The following is a 14904-nucleotide window of genomic DNA, read 5'->3' on the forward strand; positions in this document are numbered from 1 at the left end:
ACACACACACACACACACACACACACACAGGCCACTATGCCCTTGCTCAGGAGGGTACCAAACAACCTGCTGCACAGCCTCTGAACTCCTCTTGGAGTAGTACAGGACCCGACACTCATTTGGACTGATATATATGTGTGTGTGTGTGTGTGTGTGTGTGTGTGTGTGTGTGTGTGTATTTAACTATGTACTGTCCCTCTTCCCTGAGATGGAGAAAATGAGGGTGGGGACATCAGGACAGTCATCAGTGGTCACAGTCACCAGAAAATGGGTGTCTCACACAACAGCTGTTTAACTATTTCCCACCATCACCCTTCTATGCTGTCTCTTGCCCATGAGCTTCCCTGAGCCCTCCAAGCCTTCCTGCTCATGCCTCAGTTGCACCTCTCTTAGAACACTTTTCCTCTCTCAGGCCAGTCACTTAAGAGACCTTTCCAGATGCCTAGAACACAACCATAACTACGAAACCCGCAACACCCAGGCTTGCTACACATACTGCCATTATCTGGGACCGCTTGAGCTCCCATGCCACCCAGTCCGGGGAAAGAAACAAGGTCTCTGTACCTCACTTCCACCCAGACCATCCTAAAAACACATCAAGGCCCAATGGCACAGCCCCACCACCAGGCCTCCATCTTGAAAGCCTTCATGCCAAGCACAGTGGCCTTCCTGGCTTCCATGAACACTGTTCCAGCCTGTCACCTACTTCCTTCTCCCTCAGGACATCCCTCCTGATTCCCCTTCACGTCACCTGGGACCCTAATGCCAGCCAGGAAGCTCTACTCGGTGACAGAGTGCCCTGGAGCAGACGGGTGACCACTCTGTGCTTGAAAAGGTCTGAGCTCAGGGCCCAGAGTCATAGGATGCTGCTAGGGACACCTGGAGCCCTCACTCCACCTGATTATTTGGAGACTCTGGGTCCTCACCCCTGAAGCTGTTTTAGTCCACACAGCCACATTCCCCGTTCTTAAGTGCTTGACACCTACCCCAAACCAATACCATGAGAGGCTACCCTGGATGCCCCACGCCAGCACCTAGCTAGGGCACGTCTCAATGGCCCTCTTTCTCTGAGCCTAGGAGAATGAGGAGGGCAGGTCAATTGGTCTGAAGCCAGGCCTTTGCAGGGAGACAGGGAGGACCATGTAGATGTACCAGTGACCAGAGCGAATAGTGGCTCCACCACCTAAAAACCGCCTTCCACTACCCAAGCATGCTGCAAGCTTCTCCCATCACCCCAGGGCTCCAGGGCTACCAGGCCCAAAAGCACTTACCCATCTGTCTCATCCCACAGGATACAGGTCTGGTTGGTGGTGCCCTAAGAGAAAAGGGGGGTGTGGTCAGAGTCACTGCTACCTTTAGCTCCAACCTGGGTCACTGAATCCACTCATGGGGGTGCTACACATGCTGCTGGGGCCTTTTCCCAAAAGACTGCCTTGTGTGAAGAAAAAAAAAAACCAAAAACCCTACACATAGGTAGTAGATGTACAGCAGGGTCGTCATGTGGCTCTCCTAACAACAGGAGTAGGAGCTGTCTCTGACTTTGTTGCCTGCCTCTGGACCCCTTCTCCCTAGCTGGGCTACCTTGTCTGGCCTCAGTGGAAGAACATGGCGTAAAGCACTGCTGTGACATGAGGTTGCCAGAGTGGGTTGGTACCCTTTAGAGGCCTCTCTTTCTCTGAGAAGGAGAGGAGGAAATGAGGGAGAGGAGGGCATAAGGACAGGACTGAGAGGAGAGGAAGAAGGGGACTGGGATCAGGCTGTAAAGTAAAACAAAAGTAAAGTAAAAATTTAAAAATAAAACAAACCCCAAACCAAATCAACCAACCAACCAACCAACCAAACAAGAACCCTGACGTTCTGAGCAGAAAGAAGTGGTTCTGTGTCAGTTAGGCCTGGCTTGACCCCCTCCCTCCTGCCACCAGTGCCCAAGACATGGCTTTAGACAGTTCCTGTCCCCTCTTTGATCCTGACCCTGTGATAGCTGGAAGGACAAAGCCATGTCTTGTCGGGGAAGGGGTAGATCCTCCTAAGGGGAAGCTGCCCTGCTGTTCTCCTTGGCTCTGGAAGCAGGACTGAAAGAGCATTGGAGATCACCATCCCTGAACTACTGGGCTCAGCACTGGAGGGAGGGGAGCAGCCACAGTGGGGTTTGTCTATGCTCACAGCAGCTACGTGCCCTGAACATTCATGGGAGTTGCTTGTTCCTGCTTGATAAGGGAAGGAAGCCAAGGCATAGAGAAGGTAAGCAACTCCCGCAAGATCACACAGGAGACCACAGGTTTGAGTTCCTGCTGAGATTTCCCATACCCCTGGCCTGAGGACTAGGGCCTGGCCCTGCCATATCCTGGCTGAGTGATGCAGTCGCTTTACCCCACTTGGGGTTCTTACTCAACCCAACCAGTAGCAGAGACAGGGGGCTGCAGGAGATTCAGCTCCAGTCTCTGAAAAGCCGTACACGAGGACTGCAGCCACCAAGCCACCAAGCCACCATGACAGGTCTCCTCATGCCTGTCAAGGTATCCAAGCTTCCCTGGAGCTGGGGACCTGTCAGGGTCACGCAGCAATAGTGGCCTGGAGTCCTAGAGAGTTCTGGAAGGACGCTCTTGGCACTGTCATCCCAGAGGTCCTGCATAGTATGGCCTGGTGGTCAGCCCTGACTCTGGCAGAAGGTGGCTGTCACATGTCATGTTCCCAGCAACCTGGACAGGGAAGGGTTTGGAGACCTGCTTTGGGGTAGATGACCTGTCACACAGTTCCCCAGGATGCTGGGCTATGGACACAGGAAATAGCAAGCAGATCCTCTTCAGGGACCAGGGTCTGGAGTGGAGGCCTAGGGCATGGGGATAGGGTCAGGGGGCATGCCAGAAATGAACTGAATCTCACTATCCACATCAATCTTCGGAGTCCCATGACTCTAAGACACACTTTCCTCACTTGGAATTCATCTGAGAGCCACTCTGCTCGTGACCCCAAAAGCTACTGCCTGAGAGGAGGGTGCGGGGATGCACGCAGAACTGATGAGGGTGCCCGCGCACCCACACACGGGGGTAGCACTCACATTGTACATGTGGGCAAACTCGATCTCCAAGGGCGTGAGCAGGGATCGGGGCGGAGGCTTCACAGTCACGGAGATGACCTTGGAGTTGAGGACAGTTGTGTTCCTGGAGGCATCAAAGGAGCAAAGGCTGTCAGAGGTATGGGGTAGCACTGAGCCAGCTCTGGAGCCCAGCCCCAGCCCCCCCTGGGGGAGGGCGCTTTGTCCCATGCCACCAGTCCCCCCATGCCCGGCCTACCAGACTCTTGCTGGCCTCCCGTAGGAGCTCAGGCTACCCCCTTCCCAAGTCACCCACCTCTGCAGGGCCAGGAAGCTGCCCAAGTTTCGGTAGAGCACAGTACCAACCACGAACACAGATGAGTCATCAGCCTCTGGAAGGGAGCACAGGTTACCCCAACCCTGCTACTGCCCACTAGCCTGGACCTTGCCCCAGGGCCTTGCCCCATATATAGGGTCATGCCCAAGGTCCTGACAAAAGAAGGTCTATCCTACCACAGATGCGGAGGTGCAGCCGGGACCCGGGGCACCAGGCTGGACCTAGACAGGGGGAACTTAAGTTTATCTCAAGTGACCCCACAGGAGATACGGGCGGGCAGGATACACTTCTCTCCCTGGGAACCTGTGCCCTCATTGTGTGATCCACCCAACTGCTTCTACTCTGCTTAGCCTTCTGGTTAAGACACGCTCCCATGGAGGAAAAGGACAGCTTCCAGCAAGGAGATGACCCCAGGGAAAGCAAGGAGGACCAAGGATGCTCCCCGTCACTGGAGACAATGTACTGAACCCTACAAGAAATATTTCAGGATGAGGAGCCTCAGGCTCTAGCACCCTAGTTCTTAGTAGGTCCATGCCACTCCCAAGCCTCACCTGCCAGCCCTGTGGAAAACACACTCTTGGACACGGTGACCCTGTCCTCTGGCACCTTGGCCCAGTCTCCTGTGGCACGCCAGCCCTTCATAGGGAAGCTGATGTCCGTGGCCCCACTGGCCGGAAGCTTGTGGATGCTGAGCACTGAGGCAGGGTAGGGGTGACACAAACAGAGCATCACCCAATGGAGTATCAGCTGGGACCCAGGCAGCCATGGACCCAGGGCCATGGTATAAGGCACAAATTTCCTAAGGCTAGAGGTGGGCAGGGCCCACATGGCCAGGCTTCTGTTAGGCATGAGCATCAAGCATGTAGGTTCTAATTCATACACACACTAGATTCTCCACAGACCCCCTACTTCCAGATGAGCAAATTCCCCAGAGCCCAGGGCTGACTTCTGGGGATTGTATGAGACATTAGGCCAGAATCCCTGTAGGAAGTCTTATTCTTGGGGATTCAGACCCGACCAGGCCCTGTCGAGCCTGGTGAGTACTGAGGCTCAAAATCAGTCATTATGGTTAGGAAGAAGTCAAAGATGGATTCTTTGGGCACAGAAAGATCTACACGAGCTAGGTACCCGTCTTGGTTCCTACCACCCTCCCCACCTCACTGGGGTCATGGATCAGCTCTGAGACCCATTCTCCAGCCTCCTCTCCCGCTACCAAGGGAGAGGGAGAGGGAGAGAGAGAGAGAGAGAGAGAGAGAGAGAGAGAGAGAGAGAGATTGGACTGAGCGCTTCAGGCATAGGGTCTCTATTTGGGTGGGAGGTCTTGGTGAGGGAGAAGCAGCAGGTATGGAGGAAGAATTCAGAGTAGTGAAGTCAGGTAGCATGTTACTCTCCTGCAGCCCACCCTGGTAAGCCTCTACTAGAGGAACCGGTCCTTAGAGCTCCCCCAGTTCCCTCAAGACCAGACCCAGCACCAACCTCAGCAGGACGGACCCATCTCCATCTCAGGGGACATCCTAGAGGACCTCCCCGCCTGCCATCCCATCTCCCTCTAGTACATGTGCTCTGGCCCAGTGATGGAAGGCCCAGAGGGACAGGGCTGGGAGATGGAGGGAGGGCCCTTGTAAGAGAAGTAGCTTTCCCAGCTCCCTTCCATTCCCTGCAACGCACTCTAGGCACACCCTTCAAACCACAGGTTGGGGCTACTTGTGAAGTTGTGGGACAGGGGGAGCTGCCGAGCTCTCGGCCACACCCCCAGGCATGCTCGCTGTCCTTTCCACCTTTGCTCTGTCCTACCTACCCTGCTTGGCCAGGCCAGCCGCCTTCCCATCTGGCCCTGCCCTCCTGGAACTACAAGGCCTCGGGAGCTCGAGGGTTCTGCCACAGTGTTCCATAAGGTATCTGTCTTACCAGAGGCCATGGGACAGAGACAAGCCTTCCCCTGAATGCCAGCACCCAGCTGGCCCTTGGTGCTCAGAGCTTCCTGGGGAAAATGAGCACACTGCCCTATTTGGCACATGTTCTGAGTCTGCATGCAGGGCAATTCATTACAGGTGTTAAGAAGGATATGTGGGCAGCAGGACCCTCTAGGTATGCACATGGAATAGGGGCAAGGCCTGTCAGTGGTGGCAACGAAGGGGGGTGATGCTCCCATACAGAGTAGCCGGGGAAACCCCCTGCAGAGGCAATTCAGCATAAACCCTGGAGGACAGGAAAAAGAGGAGAGGAGAGAGAAGGGAGAAAAGAGCCTAGAAGTGAGAGAAAGCAGGGCATGAGATCAGAGTATGACAGTGACACTTTGAAAGATGGTCCTGTGGGTGGAAGGCAGGGAGGTACAGAGGCAGAAGCATGTGACTCCTAAATCCTGTGAGGGGGAGCAGAGTCAGGGGCCCAGACCTGGGATTTAGAGACCTGGGATGGCATGGCAGGGTTTCCCTGCACCTAGGATGGCAGGCTCAGATGGAGCTGAGCTTTTGGCCCAGTTGGCTTTCAGGCCCTGAAAGCATGAGGTCACGGGCATATAGTTTGGAAAGGCATGGCACTAAAGGCCCATGGAGCCTGGGGCCTTGGCTGGAGGGTCAGGTAGGCAAGAGGCCTAGTGAGGAAGAAGGGATCAGTTAGCCTGCAGTACAAAAGGCCAGTTTGACTGGTGGAGGTAGAGAAAGGAATGAGAGCAGAGACAAGTGTCCATCTGGGGTGGTGTAGGGATTCCAAGGCCAGAAAACAGCAGCCTGGTGCTGGAAGAGCGGGCACTAGTGAATGAGCTGGGGACAGAGCTGGAGGAAGAGTAAGGCCAAGTGGTGGGGGGGACTCAGAGTGGGAGGCTGGAGTCACATCCTTAGGGGGACGCAGAGGTGGAGCCTAGACAGAGGAACATCTCAAGCAATCGGCATATGTTTGTGAGAATAGCTACCCATTACCCTCAGGTCCACTACATACCCACTCTTATGATACAGGAAGGAGGAAACAGCAATTAGGCAAACACCAGTCTCTGCCCCACTGCACCTAGGCTTTGTAGAACTGGAGGGCTGAGAAACAGCTGCTGCAGAGGTGGCTCTGGGGTGACAGGATGAAGTGAGCCTCAACTCCAGGGGTGGGGGGTTGGGTTCCTGAAGGTGTCCTTGGCATGAGATCTCCAGGTCCCTGCCTGGGTCTGAGGTCCCAAAGGGCTCACGATACCAACCCTCTTGACTTGACCTCAGAGCCCCACGCTAATATGTGGCTACAGAAGGCTGTGGTCATTGGTCCCTTATAGAGGAGGAAAATAAGGCAGAACGTCTGCCAAGAGTCACAGGACCAGGCCATGGAGGGGGCTTACCCAGATTGTCTGTCACCTGGTAGGCATCCCTCAAATCCTTCATGCGGAAGCCGATGACGTCCACAAAGTCCTCCACCAGCCGAAAGAGCTCCTTGGCATTGGGGCCCATCTGGGGAGGAGAAAGGTAGGGAGGCCCAAGCTGGGGAAGGTGCCTGTGTCCTCCCTTGTTGTCCTGCCTCCTTCCCTCCTCTGCCACCTCTTTTTCTGGGCCCTGTGGGTCATTCCCTTGCAGAGCAGGGTAGCAGGCTGCTGTCCTCTGGGTGTCCACTTGCATTTTATGGACAATCTCAGAGAAGCTGTGCACACCGCAGGGATTCCTAAGCTGGAGGAAGGGGAGTGTTCCAAATACTCCCCATGAGGGCTACCACCCTGGGGTTAGTGTGAGAGGAGGTGTAGGGTCAGCTGGAAGGAAGAGTCACCAGACCCCCTTCCTCTGGACATACTCAGTGATCTCAACAGTTTCCTGGGGAAAAGCCACTGTACCCCCATGGGTGGAGAAACAAAACCCACGAGGCTAGGTGGCTTTTTCAAAGTCGTGTAATCAACAGGAAGCAGTATTGAGACTCATACAGAAGACCCAGCAAGGCCCCACCTTGGCTGGCCTGGGGTGTAGGAGGCCTACAGCTGCCTGCTCCTATCCTGATGCCATGGTTGGCACCAAGGGTTCCAGACCTCCACACATACCAGCTGTGCCTCCTCCCACTTGTCCCGGTTCTCCTCAGCCAGCAGGTTGCTGATGATCTGGACAAAGTTCTGGAAATAAGAAGAACCAGTGAACCAGTGAAAGGGAACGAGACATCGGTGTGTGATGATCACAGCTCAGCCTCTGACTAGGATAAGGGCCCAGTTTATACCAGGGCCAGGGCTCAGTGAATGACCAAGATCAGGACTCGGTCAGTAACCAGGATCAGATCAAGGCTCAGTGTGTGACCAAGGCCAGGGCTCAGTGTGTGAGCAGATTCCAGGATGATGACTTAATCCATGACTAGTATGACATGAGTCAAGGTCGGGACTCAGAGTTTGTGACCAGGATCATATGAGTGGAACAACAACAACAACAAAAAAATCATCCTATGACCAGGCCGGGATTCAGGGTGTGACAGTGTTTAAGGCTCATTATTATGGTGGCGTCTCAGCCATGCCCACACTCAGCATTGAGGACTTCATCTCTGACTAGGGCCCGGGTTGGTTCCTCTGACAGTTCCCCAAGTGTCCTCCCCGGGGGCTGCCCCTTGGAGCCACCTGCACATCCCCAGGTGTGGGGCTGTAGTAAGCCCTGCGGAAGATCTCTGTCATGTTCCTCAGGACATCGATGGTGGAGAGCAGGTCGCCGCTGTAGCTGGTGCCGTCCTGCGAGATCTCCAGCAGCGTCTGGATGACCTCCGAGACCCCTTCCCCTGGCAGCCCCCGTTGAGCCTTGGCCAGGTGCTCTCGGGTCTGGGGAGACGGAAAGGGCTGGCTGCTGTCACCACTGCAGGTCACAGGCCAGGTGGGGGCCAGGGACCTCTGATGTCTGAAGGTCCCTACGGCCCCCAACCTCGTGTCCAAAGGGTGGAGGGTGGTTTTCCTGGAGCCCCTGGGGACAGCCTCACCATCATTTGGATGTTCCGGTAGTCAATGGAGACACAGCGGATGTAGGTCGGGGGCTCCCAGTAGGCGATGCCCTCCTCGTCCAGCTCACAGCGGCGCAGGATGAGGCCTGGGGAAACACACTCCTCACATCACTGCTCACCGGGAAGCTCTGGGGTCCCACCCACAACCCCCGGGGCAGGTGTGCTCTATTTGGGACCCAGGGGCCTAGAAGCAGGCCATGCTGGCTTTGTTTCTGTGCGACACATACTTCTGCCCTATTCCAGGTCCTGGGGACCTAACGGGTACCGTATCTTCAGGGTATCCCACTACATGAGGGTGGGATGCTCAGCCAGAGACACTCTTGGAGTTCCCTGCAATCTAGAGAGCTAAGGACGGCTGTCTTATGGCCCCTTGCCACACCCTGGCACATTCAGGGGACTTTCTGGACCCTGGAAACTGGTACAGCCTTTAGGGCCCACTTGGTACCAAAACCCAACAGCCTGAAACACAAGCTCACTCTCAGAGAGAAGAGACCCCAGGAAGACTTCTGAGCAGAGACAGCAGAGTAAATAACTACACGGTGACAACCACATGGAATGAATGTTTCAAGCCCTGTTGCCAGACAGGAACCTATAGGGTGGCCCGATGCAGAAACCTGGGCAAATCATGTCTTTACATCTCTGGGATTTCAATATGCCGGCAAGAAGGTGTCGCCCAGGATAGGGACAGCAAGAATGGCTCAATATTCAGCACTCAATGCCCCACCCCCAACCTCTGTACCCCCCTTTGGGCCAATTCGCCCACTGCCCACAGCAGTCCAGTGCAGAGGGTCACCTGAAGTCCTCATTTTATAGAAGGGAAAACGGAAGCTCAACTAAGTCCCTTCCCAGAAGCAATGCAGCAAACAAGGGCAGAGTCAAGGTATGAACTGGGCTCCCAACCTCCCTCCCTGAGCCTCCCTGGCACAGAAACTGCCCACATTCTTTCAAACAGAGTGAAGAAGACCAATGCATACGGGAGGAAAGGCCCCTTTCACCCTGTTTTTCATATCCTCTGAAAGCACCTCGTCAGTCCCCAGGGCTAACAGAGGAGTTCAAAGGCAATCTCCCTCTTATAGAGTACAAACCCAGGGTAGGGACATTGCTTGCCCTCTGTCTGCTTCCCACCTATAAAGGGGCAGTGGTGTAAGGTTCAATGGTATAAGGTATAAGGTCTATGCTCAAAGGGACCTCTCAAGCAGAGGACTTGGCCTGTGTCCTGCCCCTGGTGAACTCAGGACACAAGTGGCTGCCATGTTGGCCTTACTCTCCTATCTGGTGCCAGCCGGCAGGAGAACACACAGGAGCTTCATGAACTGTGGGTCTCAGCTGTCCAAAGACAGGGCAGAGACTCTCAGACCACCACTCTTACCTGTGGCATTGCGGGGACACCGGACTGAAGCCACCTCTCCAGCCGGGGTCTCCTTCCAGACCACTGTCCCAAAGTTGTCCTCATCACAAATCTCATGGGGCTCTGCAAAGGGCCAGACGGAGTTTGGGATGGGGGTGGGGAGCTGTGATCCTCAGTTGCTCCCAATCCCTTTGAGCTAAAACGCAGCGGGAAGGGTCTCACCAGGACATCGTTGGGCACCGCACTGCCGGTACTCATCCTGGGGACCCTGGCAGGCTGCTCCCCCAAAGAAAGGCCCAGAGCACAAGCGCTCCCGCCGCTGGCTTCCACCTCCACACGTGACACTGCAGCTGCCCCACGATGCCCAGGCCTGCCACCTGCCATCCACTGCGAGGGTGGCCAAACATAAGGCACAGACAGCAGAGCAGGAAGAGAAGGCAGGGCCCAGGGTCAGCAGGAAAGTGGGGAGAGGAGGACATAGAAGACAAAAGATTCAGCAGTGTTGAAGCAAGGTCCGTGAAGACACGGAAAGTTGATTTCAGCGGAGGACAGGTCTGAAATCGGCTTGACTCAGAAAAGAAGCCGGGTCTCATGTGCAGCTGACTTCTGCCACCTGACCTTGACCCCACTGCTCTATCCTGAACCTGATTAACCTCTCACCCGAACCCATCACTTTAAACTGCACTCAACCCCGCCATTTCCACCCTCTACCTTCACTCCAACACCCTAACTGCACTCCACCTCTACCCTACACCAACCCCACAGCCACACCCCCCAAATGGACCCCACCCTTTCGCCCTGAGCCTTGAGAGGGCATCCTGACCTGGGCACTGCTGCAGGAAGCAATCTCGTGTCTCTACCCAGTGGCCCTGGCACTCAGCACCTCCATAGGAAGGACCATTGCACTCTCGTGTCCGCTGCTGGCGGCCTTGGGAGCAACTGGCAGAGCAGGTGCTCCAGCTGGACCATTCATTCCAGTTTCCATCCACTGCCCGGCCCGGGGGAGGAAGGGAATATGAAGCGAGTGTGAATACCCAGCACCCCAAGGCCTGGCCAGGTCACACAAGAACACCCCCAGGGGCACCACGCAATAACCCACCTGGGATTTAGGAAAGGAATACCACAAGTTCACACCTCAAACTAGCGTGCCCTGAGGTTTGAACCTCCGAGCACCCAGACCACCCTGAGGGGAACTGAAGGTGAGTCAAGCTGGGTCCCTGAACTGGCAAAGTGGCCTGCTAGGTCCATCCACAAGCCCCAGCCACTCCCTCCCTCTCACCTACCAGGGCACAGAGCGATGTTGCAGAACTTGGTTTGCTTCTCGGGACCCTCGCAGGGGTTGCCTCCAAACTGAGGGGGCCTGCAGGTGCGAGTTCGGTCACGGAAGCCACGGCCACAGGTGCTGGAGCAGAGGCTCCAGGGTGACCACTCGTCCCAGGCCCCGTGCACTGTGGAGAGACAGGAAGCCGCAGCTGTCGCTTTGCCCAGAGGTCCCAACCCACCACCCCGAGTCCCACCCTGAGCCCTGTCCCACCCACCTGGACACACGGCCGAGTTGTTGCAGAGCCGCTGCTCCCTCAGAGGCCCGCTGCACTGGGTGCTGTAGGAGGATGACACGCAGAAGCGGGTGCGGGTCTGCCAGCCCTCGCCGCAGGTACTGGAGCACACGCTCCATGGGGACCACTCCTCGGCTGCTGGGTCACCTGCGGGTCCAGTCCTGCAGCATCACGGACCTGCCACGCCCCTTCCCACACATAGGGCAGTGGCAGATCTGGAGGCCCCCTGGGGAGGCAGAACTTGGCTGCGAGGCAACAGGCCACAGGCTGGGGCTCTGTAGGCTTCAAGATGGCCGACTCCCCCCCCACTGGCTAGGTTCCAGAAGGTCTGGGTCTGGCTTCTACTCTCCTATCAGCTCCCCTAAGCCAGGAGTCTTGCACCAACTCCATGAGGTGAATTATAGCAATAGCTTACTAGAATTACTGCTGGCAACTAGCAGCCATCACTAACCTGGTCCCAGAAGCCAGCACTCTCCCCTCCCTGCCTTGGGCTGTGTGGGGGCCAGCCCTACCCACCCTGCCAGCTCACCAGTCTGGGGAGATGGGAACCCAAACTGCTGCAGCTCATCCCCAAACTCCTCACGTCGCCGGGCATCCGTGGACCTCAGGGACTGGCTCCGTGAGCTGGTGCGCCCCGTGGCTGTGGGATGGGCTCAGGTCAGCATCCCTGTGTGATTCCCTCTGTCCTTGGCCACAGCTGGCCACCTACTGTCTCCAGAGCAGTCTAACCCCAAGAAATAACTGGGAGGCCTTACACAGAGCACTTTTCCTGGAGCCAACTCTCCTTGGGTCACTATGGGTCCCTCTATAAGTCCCCTGCCTCTCCTCCTTCTCAGCCTCCAGGAAAGTGACCCTCCAGGAACAACTCCTTAGCCTCCTCCTACCTGACATCCCCTCCCTCCCTCCCTCCCTCCCTCCCTCCCTCCCTCCCTCCCTCCCTCCCTCCCTCCCTGTGAGATACAGGGAGGCCTCTCCAGGTTCCTGAGAAGATCTGTGTCCTCAGGAAAGAGCATCCAAAAAAAAAAAAAAAAAAAGAAAGAAAGAAAGAAAGAAAACCAAAACCTGAAGAATGACAGTCTCATTAGAACTTGATTTAACTTTATGGAAGCAGCTAAAAAATGCATGAGGTCATTAGAAAGCCTTATTAGAGAAATACATCCCGGAGGCCCATCCTGCTGGCGCTGGCTGGCTTGGCTGCAGCTTGCTTGTAGGCAGCTTGAACAATCCCAACCCACATCTAGCTTCAGGTACCCTGCCTCCTCCTGGGTCCTACCTAGTCTGGACCGGGCAGGGCTTTCACGGCTCCACCTCTTAGCAGCCATGTCCCCAACCAAGTTCATCTCCTCAAAACCTTCTTCCTATCGAAGCCCTACCCTGCCCCTTTCAGACCCTGACTCCTCCCTTGCTTGGTCCCACCCACCACTTTAGCTCCACCCTTGCCCCGCCCACTTACGGCCACAAGCCTTTCGGTTGCACAGACGTCCTTCTTCCAGAACGCCCTCACAGCCTCCGCCCTCCACGCCGAGGGTGGGCAAGCAGGTGCGGGTTCGAGTTTGCAAGCCTCCCCCGCAGTCCCGCGTACATTCACCCCACAAGGACCACAGCTTCCAGCCACCTGGGGGAACAAGAGTGAGTGAGGCTCAGGGTCCTGCCATCTTTGGTATCCAGTGGAGGCCGGAAGAAGTAGCTATGAGCTTTTAAAGAGTAAGCAGGAGCCAGCCCTAGAGAGGGGGGGGGGGCGAATGGGGCTGGACAGCAAGGTAGGGGAAGGCCATGGAGACTCCCTCTAGAGAGCTGGCATCAGCCCTGAGTCAGGAGGTCCTAAGTAGGTCTGGGACAAGTACACTCTGTGGCCCCAGGCTGACTTGCTGAGTAAACCTCCTGCTCTCCCCATGCTGCCTCATAGTGTGAGGCCTGGTGACCAGTGTGGGCCGCCATTCAGAAATACCTGGATACAGCCTCGCCATGGTCCCTCAAAGCCCTGAGATTGTTTCCTGGCATTCCTGTACAGGCGAGGTCATTGCCAAGGCCTGCACATCTCCACTACCAAGGCGGGGTAGGGAAGAGCCACCCTCATAACTAGTAGCTCAAACTACAGATGGGCCCACCAACTGCGTAAGGCCAGGATAAATGAGTCCAGGCTACTCAGAGCTACACCAGGCCTGAGTGGTGGTGGGCAGAGGCCCCATCTCCTGAGCTGAGAACTTAGAGATGGTAGGTCCCAGTGTGTGAGCGGCTGTGAGCAGTCCCACCTAGTGGCCCCATGGACCATCTCCTTGGCCTCAGAGAGCCAACTTCCAGGGCTCTCGAAGGGATCACAGCCAGAGACAGCCCTTCTCCCCTTGCGTGTGCTCATCTTGACCAGCAGGGGGCGCTGGGATCCCAGGGAGCGACTGGCCCTCTGGCGAGAGCTCTCTCTCTCTTTTGAGGTGGGTAGGATGGGAAGGGCCGTCTCCCATGCTCCATACCTGTTGCAGAGCCCCCAAACCCCACCTCTGCTGAAGTGCCAAGCTAGAGAGTCGGGGTTGCAAGATCTGAGCAATAGCTCTAAGCACAGAGGATGCTGTCTCAATACCATCTCCACCTTCACCAGGAGGGCCCTGGGCGTGGGGGGCAAGGGCACAACAAGGGTACCGGAGAAGGTAAGCAGTGATACCCACAACAAGACAAAGTTGAAAGCAGAAGGCAGAGAGTCTCCGGCACAGCCCCACACGCATACTAGGTAGGACAGGACAGCAGCTGTTCACAGAACGGGCCCAGGTGGCTGCTCTGAGGCTGCCGGTCACATGCTGTAACCCAGGACAAGCAAAAGCAGCTCTCAACCAGGTCAGACTCCAGGTCCTGAATCAAGTCTGATTCCAGATCTCTGCCCCACCCACCAGCCCCAGGAAGGCCACCTGCTGGGACCAACCGTCCAGCTTTCTGCCCTCAGGAGTCTCACCTGCCACAACCAGCCCCATCTCTTGATTCCAGACAAAGGAGCCAGGAGTCTTGGAGGCAGGCCTAGGGTGGGGTCAGGGTTCTGTATCCTGCCCGTGCCACCCCCCCCCCTCACTGCTCCAACCCAGCCCCCACAAGGAAGCCCGAGTGATGTGAAAACTGGCAGTGGGTGGGAGAGAGGGTGTCCAAGCTGGGCTAATCGGAGGATGCCACTCAGTTCCCATGGCAACTACTGCAGCACACAGCCTTTCAGGATAGACCCAGGTTAGGCCTCAGCTGCCAAAACACCCACTATTTCGGGGCTGGTTACCTTGGTGACCCAGGTGGTGAGGATGTGGGAGGGGGGGAGAGAAGAGGTGGGGCATATCAGAAGCTGGGGGAGAGGGGACCCTGTGTCTGAGGATGGATGCCCTCCTCTGGTCCAGCCCTGATACTCTAGTCCCACTGAGCCAGGCCACACACAGATTCCTAACCCTAGTCATACAGGAGTCCTGATTTTGGTTGTATACTAAGCCCTGATCCGAGACATATACTGATTCCTCATACTCGTCGCAGACCAATATCTCTCCCTGGTAACACTTGTCCCTCATCCTTATCGTAGACCTTGGTTCCTAGGCATAGGATCCCTGATTCTCCATTACATACTGGGCCCTGATCTCAGCCACAGACTGATTCTCTAGCGTTGGCCACACTCCTTCCGCTAATGAATGTTCAGAAAAACGGTAACTGCTGTTTTTATTATCATTTTCATTTTTAATGT

At 56.0% G+C, this 14904-nt stretch overlaps 1 protein-coding gene across 2 annotated transcripts in view; it reads right to left on the reverse strand.

Moving 5' to 3' along the window:
- Adgrb1 (adhesion G protein-coupled receptor B1) overlaps positions 1-14904 on the reverse strand; it is a 70912-nt gene that overhangs the window by 36360 nt on the left and 19648 nt on the right. For both annotated transcript variants that reach the window (XM_060389280.1, XM_060389279.1), the window contains exons 3-17: positions 12658-12819; positions 11734-11844; positions 11187-11351; positions 10932-11096; positions 10472-10636; positions 9871-10035; positions 9670-9771; positions 8280-8386; positions 7930-8124; positions 7372-7440; positions 6688-6796; positions 3923-4066; positions 3351-3426; positions 3059-3161; positions 1272-1315 (exon numbers count right to left, since the gene is read on the reverse strand). In XM_060389280.1, coding sequence (XP_060245263.1) covers positions 1272-1315; positions 3059-3161; positions 3351-3426; positions 3923-4066; positions 6688-6796; positions 7372-7440; positions 7930-8124; positions 8280-8386; positions 9670-9771; positions 9871-10035; positions 10472-10636; positions 10932-11096; positions 11187-11351; positions 11734-11844; positions 12658-12819 — 1882 coding nt within the window. The remainder of the gene's footprint in view (positions 1-1271; positions 1316-3058; positions 3162-3350; positions 3427-3922; positions 4067-6687; positions 6797-7371; positions 7441-7929; positions 8125-8279; positions 8387-9669; positions 9772-9870; positions 10036-10471; positions 10637-10931; positions 11097-11186; positions 11352-11733; positions 11845-12657; positions 12820-14904) is intronic.

The sequence above is a fragment of the Meriones unguiculatus genome, chromosome 8 (genome assembly GCF_030254825.1).
Source record: "Meriones unguiculatus strain TT.TT164.6M chromosome 8, Bangor_MerUng_6.1, whole genome shotgun sequence".
NCBI classification, from domain to species: domain Eukaryota; kingdom Metazoa; phylum Chordata; class Mammalia; order Rodentia; family Muridae; genus Meriones; species Meriones unguiculatus.